Below are 6,007 nucleotides of genomic sequence, written 5' to 3'. Positions count from 1 at the left end.
TCTGTCTGCGTCTTCTTTATATTCTTTTATTATAATGTTGGACGGCTGTAGTGATTGTGACAAATGGCGGGGAATTAAGGGTTAATCCGATACTTTGTGTGGAGTTGGGTCACGTGATGACAGTGATGTTATGGCATCTGTCATATGGCTTTCCCAGACTGATGTCACTGCCCCATTATGCCCCACATCATCCATCACATGTAGTACATGGGATAGGGCCGACGCCATCAGCGACTGTAACCCAAGTGTAGTCTCCTCCACTAATGTCCCTGCAGGGCACAGATCATGTAGAGGACGCCATATTCCATAGTCACTGTACTTACCCCACAGGAGCTCCACACCGAGCACCATCTCAGGAGCCTCCAGCCCATCACATATGGAAAGGTGACCTGGAGCAAGGGGATGTAATGGGATAGAATAGATTAGTGCAGCAAGAGATGGATCCGGAGGATAGAGATGGAAAAGGAGGTGTCGTTGGCTGTACAGAACAAGGAGGTACAGTGGCAGGATAAAGATGGTGGGAACAGGACGCCACAAGGTAAAGTTATAATAGTAGTAAGCTGAACTGGCAACATGGCCACAAGCCTGAGAGCCAAGGAGTGGCATGTGTCCCCGATAATGGGGCCAGAAAGAACATCAAAGCAAGAAAAAATGCACTGAAATAATATTCAACACAAAACCTTTTCAGGTTAAGAATTTTTCGACTCATAGAAAACCCCTTTACAGTACTCATTAAACAGCCTAATAAAAGGGTACTTCCACCATAAATAGTTAATGCCCATCCACAGGATAAGTCATCACTGTCCGATAGGTGCACGCCAATTCCAATGTATAGAGAGATGGCCGTGAATATTAGTGGTCCTCTTCATTGATTTCCATGGGAGTTATGGAAAAAGATGTAAAAGCAGAATAGGGAACAGCCATTCTGAAGAAAGGTGTGGAGTATAAGGCTTTGTGCATTTTTTTCACGGTCTTTCACTATAAAAACGCGAAAAAAACGCATACATTAAGCATCCTACTTAATAGAATGCAATCCGCATTTTTTGTGCACATGCTGCACTGTTTTCCTGAGTGGAATCGCATTCCAGAAAAAAACGCAGTATGTTCATTAAATTTGCGGAATCGCAGGGATTCCGCACACCTAGGAGTGCATTGATCTGCTTACTTCCCGCATGGGGCTATACCCACTATGCAGGAAGTAAGCAGATCAGGTGCGGTTGGTACCCAGGGTGGAGGAGAGGAGACTTTCCTCCACGGACTGGGCACCATATAATTGTTTTAAAAAAAAAGAGTTAAAATAGAAAATAGTGATATACTCACCTTCTGATGACACCGGAGTTTTCCCGCCTCTCAGCGGTGCACACTACCGCTTCTGTTCCCAGGGATGCTGTGTGTGAAGGACCTGCGATGACGTCGCGGTCACGTAACAGTGACGTCATCGCAGGTCCTGCACACAAAGCATTTATAGGAACGGAAGCCGCTGAGGAGATCGGGGGCCATCAGAAGGTGAGTATAACCATTTTTTACATTTTTTTAAAATTATTTTTAACATTATATCTTTTACTATTGATGCTGCATAGGCAGCATCAATAGTAAAAAGTTGGTCACACTTGTCTAACACTGTTGGACAAGTGTGACCATCCTGTCAATCAGTTTTCCAAGCGATGCTGCAGATCGCTTGGAAAACGCTAGCATTCTGCAAGCTAATTACGCTTGCAAAACGCTAGTGTTTAGAGGGAATACGCATGCCAATTCTGCATGCGATATACCCGTGGCAGGAGTTGCAGAATTGCCGCGAAAATTTCCGGAAATTTTTAGCCAAAATGTGAGATTGGCATTCGTCAGATAGTTATGGCTTATTCGATGGACACAAATGTCTGAGATGGGAATACACCTTAATAGTGGATCTGTTAGCATCACATTACACACTGCAAAACTCATTAATTATGTCTCTCAAATCTGATGAGGCTGGTGTACTTACCATGAAAATCAGTGTCAAAATGGCTGTCTAATTATCACACTTAAAAGATCATTTTATGAGCCCAGCTAGAAATAGACTCAAACAAATAAGGCTACTTTCACACTTCCCTCTTTCAGCTCCCGTCACAATTCGTCGATTTTTGAGAATGCAGGATCCTGCAAAAAAATTTGCAGGATCCTGCATTTTCCCATAGACTTGTATTAGCGACGGATCACGACGGATGGCCATACGTCGCATCCGTCGTATGACCGATCCGTCGTGTTTTGGCGAACCGTTGTATGGAAAAAACGTTCAATGTAACATTTTTTTGTCTGCGTCGGGAAAGCGTGTAGCGACGGATCCTGCGTCATACGTCGTTCACTAGAATAGAAGCCTATGGACGCAGGATCCGTCGCTGACTGTCAAACACTGGAATCCAGCGACGGATCCAGTTTTTCTCCTCTGAGCATGCCCGGAACAATTTTCAAGTCCAGGAAAAAAATCTCTCTCTCACGCTCTCTCTCTCTCATTTATTTTCCCGGAATTTGTGGACGACGCATCCGTCATTACACTGGATGCGTCGCACACGTTTTCACTTTTTATGACGTCCGTCGATCCGTCATTTTGCTGCACTACGACGGTCACAAAAAGACGGAAGTGTGAAAGAAGACTAATTTTCAAATTAGGCAGGAAACTTTTATAAAGCGTCATACAGCCTTTCTTAGAATGGAGTAACACTAGAGATGAATACGGACGAGTGCTATGCGAGAAAAAAAATAGCATAGCAGTCGGACCACTGTTAATCTATGGGGCAGCTCCCATCACCGTTTTTTTTCTCGGCCGTATTACACATGCGAGTGAAATCGCCAATGCAAGTCTATGGGTACTAGAAAAAAAATCTCACACCACGCGGACCATCAGTGTGACTTGCAAGAAATACGCACCGGTGTTCTTTGAAAAGCCAGCATGTGCGGTGTACAGTAAAATCACAGAGACAGGTTAGAATAGATAGAATACATATACACACATAGAATAGGTGTAATATATATGTCAGTGACACACAGATACATAGAAGAATAGCCGTTAATTCATTTGTTGGCTTCTGTAAAATCACTGCAGGAGCCGACAGGTAGGAGACATGGTTTACAAATTATGGAACTTGTGTTATGACCTGGTGGTTAAGGAGCAACATAGATATGACCTGATGGTTAGGAGCAACACAGATATGACCTGGTGGTTAGGAGCCACACAGATATGACCTGGTGGTTAGGAGCAACACAAATATGACCTGATGGTTAAGAGCAACACAGATATGACCTGGTGGTTAAGAGCAACACAGATATGACCTGGTGGTTAAGACAAAACATGGGACAAGCTCTGAGTAGGTGGTAACTATACTGACCGCAACCCTAATCCTAACGCCAACACTAGAAATAGCCGTGGAGCGTTCCTATCTCTCCCTAGACGCCTCTTCACAGCCTAAGAACTAACTACCCTAAAAGATGAAACAGAAAAACTATCTTGCCTCAGAGAAATTTCCCCAAAGGAAAGATAGCCCCCCACATATATTGACTGTTAGTAGAGATGGAAATTACATACACAGAGATGAAATACAGATTTTAGCAAAGGAGGCCAATTCTAGTCTAGATAGACAGAAATAGGAAAGATACTGTGCGGTCAGTATTAAAAACTAGAAAATCCACGCAGATAATGCAAAAATGGACTCCACACCGACTCACGATATAGAGGAGCAAATCTGCTTCCCAGAGCTTCCAGCTAGCCTGAATGAATCATAATGACAAGCTGGACAAAAAGAAACATAACATAAGTTGAACAATTAAGTCCAAAGCAAATGGACAAAACCATAACTAGCAAGGACTTATCTTATGCTGAAATGGACAGGCCATGAGAAATATCCGAGGAGAAAACAGGATCTAACCCTAAGACATTGACAGCTGGCATGCACTGAAGTCCAGAGCCAGATTAAATAGAGAGTGAGCAGGGGCAATAAGTGAACACAGCTGCTAAGGCTGAATCCAAGGAGCAGCAGTTCCACTTGCCACCACCAGAGGGAACCCAAGGGCAGAACCCACAAAAGTGCTATTCACAACAGTACCCCCCCCCCTTGAGGAGGGGTCACCAAACCCTCACCAGAGCCTCCAGGCCGATCAGGACGAGCCAAGTGAAAAGCACGAACCAGATCGGCAGCAAGGGCATCGGACGCAACAACCCAAGAATTATCCTCCTGACCATAACCCTTCCACTTGACCAGATACTGAAGCTTACGTCTCGAAAAACGAGAATCCAAAATCTTCTCCACCACATATTCCAACTCCCCCTCAACCAACACCGGAGCAGGAGGATCAACGGAGGGCACTATAGGCGCCACATATCTCCACAACAAGGATCTATGGAACACATTATGAATGGAAAAAGAAGCTGGAAGGGCCAAACGAAAAGATACCGGATTGATAACTTCAGAAATCTTATAAGGACCAATAAAACGAGGCTTGAACTTAGGGGAAGAAACCTTCATAGGAACATGACGAGAAGATAACCAGACCAAGTCCCCAACACGAAGCCGGGGACCAACACACTGACGCCGGTTAGCAAAACGTTAAGCCTTTTCCTGAGACAACGTCAAATTGTCCACCACATGAGTCCAAATCTGCTGCAACCTATCCACCACAGAATCCACACCAGGACAGTCAGAAGGCTCAACCTGCCCTGAAGAAAAACGAGGATGAAAACCAAAGTTACAAAAGAAGGGCGAAACCAAGGTAGCAGAACTAGTCCGATTATTAAGGGCAAACTCGGCCAACGGCAAGAAGGTCACCCAATCATCCTGATCAGTAAACACAAAGCATCTCAAATAGGTTTCCAAGGTCTGATTGGTTCGCTCCGTTTGGCCATTTGTCTGAGGATGAAATGCTGAAGAGAACGACAAATCAATGCCCATTCTAGCACAAAAGGATCGCCAAAACCCAGAAACAAACTGGGAACCTCTGTCAGACACAATATTCTCCGGAATGCCATGCAAACGAACCACATGCTGAAAAAATAATGGAACCAAGTCAGAGGAAGAAGGCAATTTAGGCAAAGGTACCAAATGGACCATCTTAGAAAACCGGTCACACACCACCCAGATGACAGACATCTTCTGAGACACAGGAAGATCAGAAATAAAATCCATGGAAATATGCGTCCAGGGCCTCTCAGGGATGGGCAAGGGCAAAAGCAAGCCACTAGCACGAGAACAGCAAGGCTTGGCCCGAGCACAAGTCCCACAGGACTGCACAAAAGAACGCACATCCCGCGACAAGGAAGGCCACCAAAATGACCTAGCAACCAAATCTCTGGTACCAAAAATCCCAGGATGACCAGCCAACACGGAGCAATGAACCTCAGAAATTACCTTGCTAGTCCATCTATCTGGAACAAACAGTTTCCCCACTGGACAGCGGTCAGGTCTATCCGCCTGAAACTCCCGAAGCACCCGCCGCAAATCAGGGGAGATGGCAGAGAGAATCACCCCCTCCTTGAGAATACCAGCCGGCTCAAGGACTCCCGGAGAATCAGGCAAAAAACTCCTTGAAAGGGCATCAGCCTTCACATTCTTAGATCCCGGAAGATACGAGACCACAAAATCAAAGCGGGAGAAAAACAGAGACCATCGAGCCTGTCTAGGATTCAACCGCTTGGCAGACTCGAGGTAAATCAAATTCTTATGATCGGTCAAGACCACAACGCGATGCTTGGCTCCCTCAAGCCAATGTCGCCACTCCTCAAATGCCCACTTCATAGCCAACAATTCCCGATTGCCGACATCATAATTACGCTCAGCAGGCGAAAACTTTCTAGAGAAGAAAGCACATGGTTTCATCGCAGAGCCATCAGAAGCTCTCTGAGATAAAATAGCCCCTGCCCCAATCTCAGAGGCGTCAACCTCAACCTGAAAAGGGAGAGAAACATCAGGCTGACGCAACACAGGGGCAGAAGTAAAACGACGTTTAAGCTCCTGAAAGGCCTCAACAGCCGCAGAGGACC

The 6,007-nt window shown here is 45.4% G+C and overlaps 1 protein-coding gene across 8 annotated transcripts in view; it reads right to left on the bottom strand.

Annotated features, from left to right (window-relative positions):
* LOC143808394 (uncharacterized) overlaps positions 1-6,007 on the bottom strand; it is a 426,051-nt gene that overhangs the window by 311,176 nt on the left and 108,868 nt on the right. For all 8 annotated transcript variants that reach the window (XR_013221946.1, XM_077290990.1, XM_077290987.1 and 5 more), the window contains one exon: positions 324-389. Coding sequence is in view for 7 of the 8 variants with exons in the window: in XM_077290990.1 (XP_077147105.1) it covers positions 324-389 (66 nt within the window). In the remaining variant the exon portion in view is untranslated. The remainder of the gene's footprint in view (positions 1-323; positions 390-6,007) is intronic.

Source organism: Ranitomeya variabilis, chromosome 2 (genome assembly GCF_051348905.1).
Source record: "Ranitomeya variabilis isolate aRanVar5 chromosome 2, aRanVar5.hap1, whole genome shotgun sequence".
NCBI classification, from domain to species: Eukaryota; Metazoa; Chordata; class Amphibia; order Anura; family Dendrobatidae; genus Ranitomeya; species Ranitomeya variabilis.
This window is presented reverse-complemented; position numbering and strand designations above follow the sequence as displayed.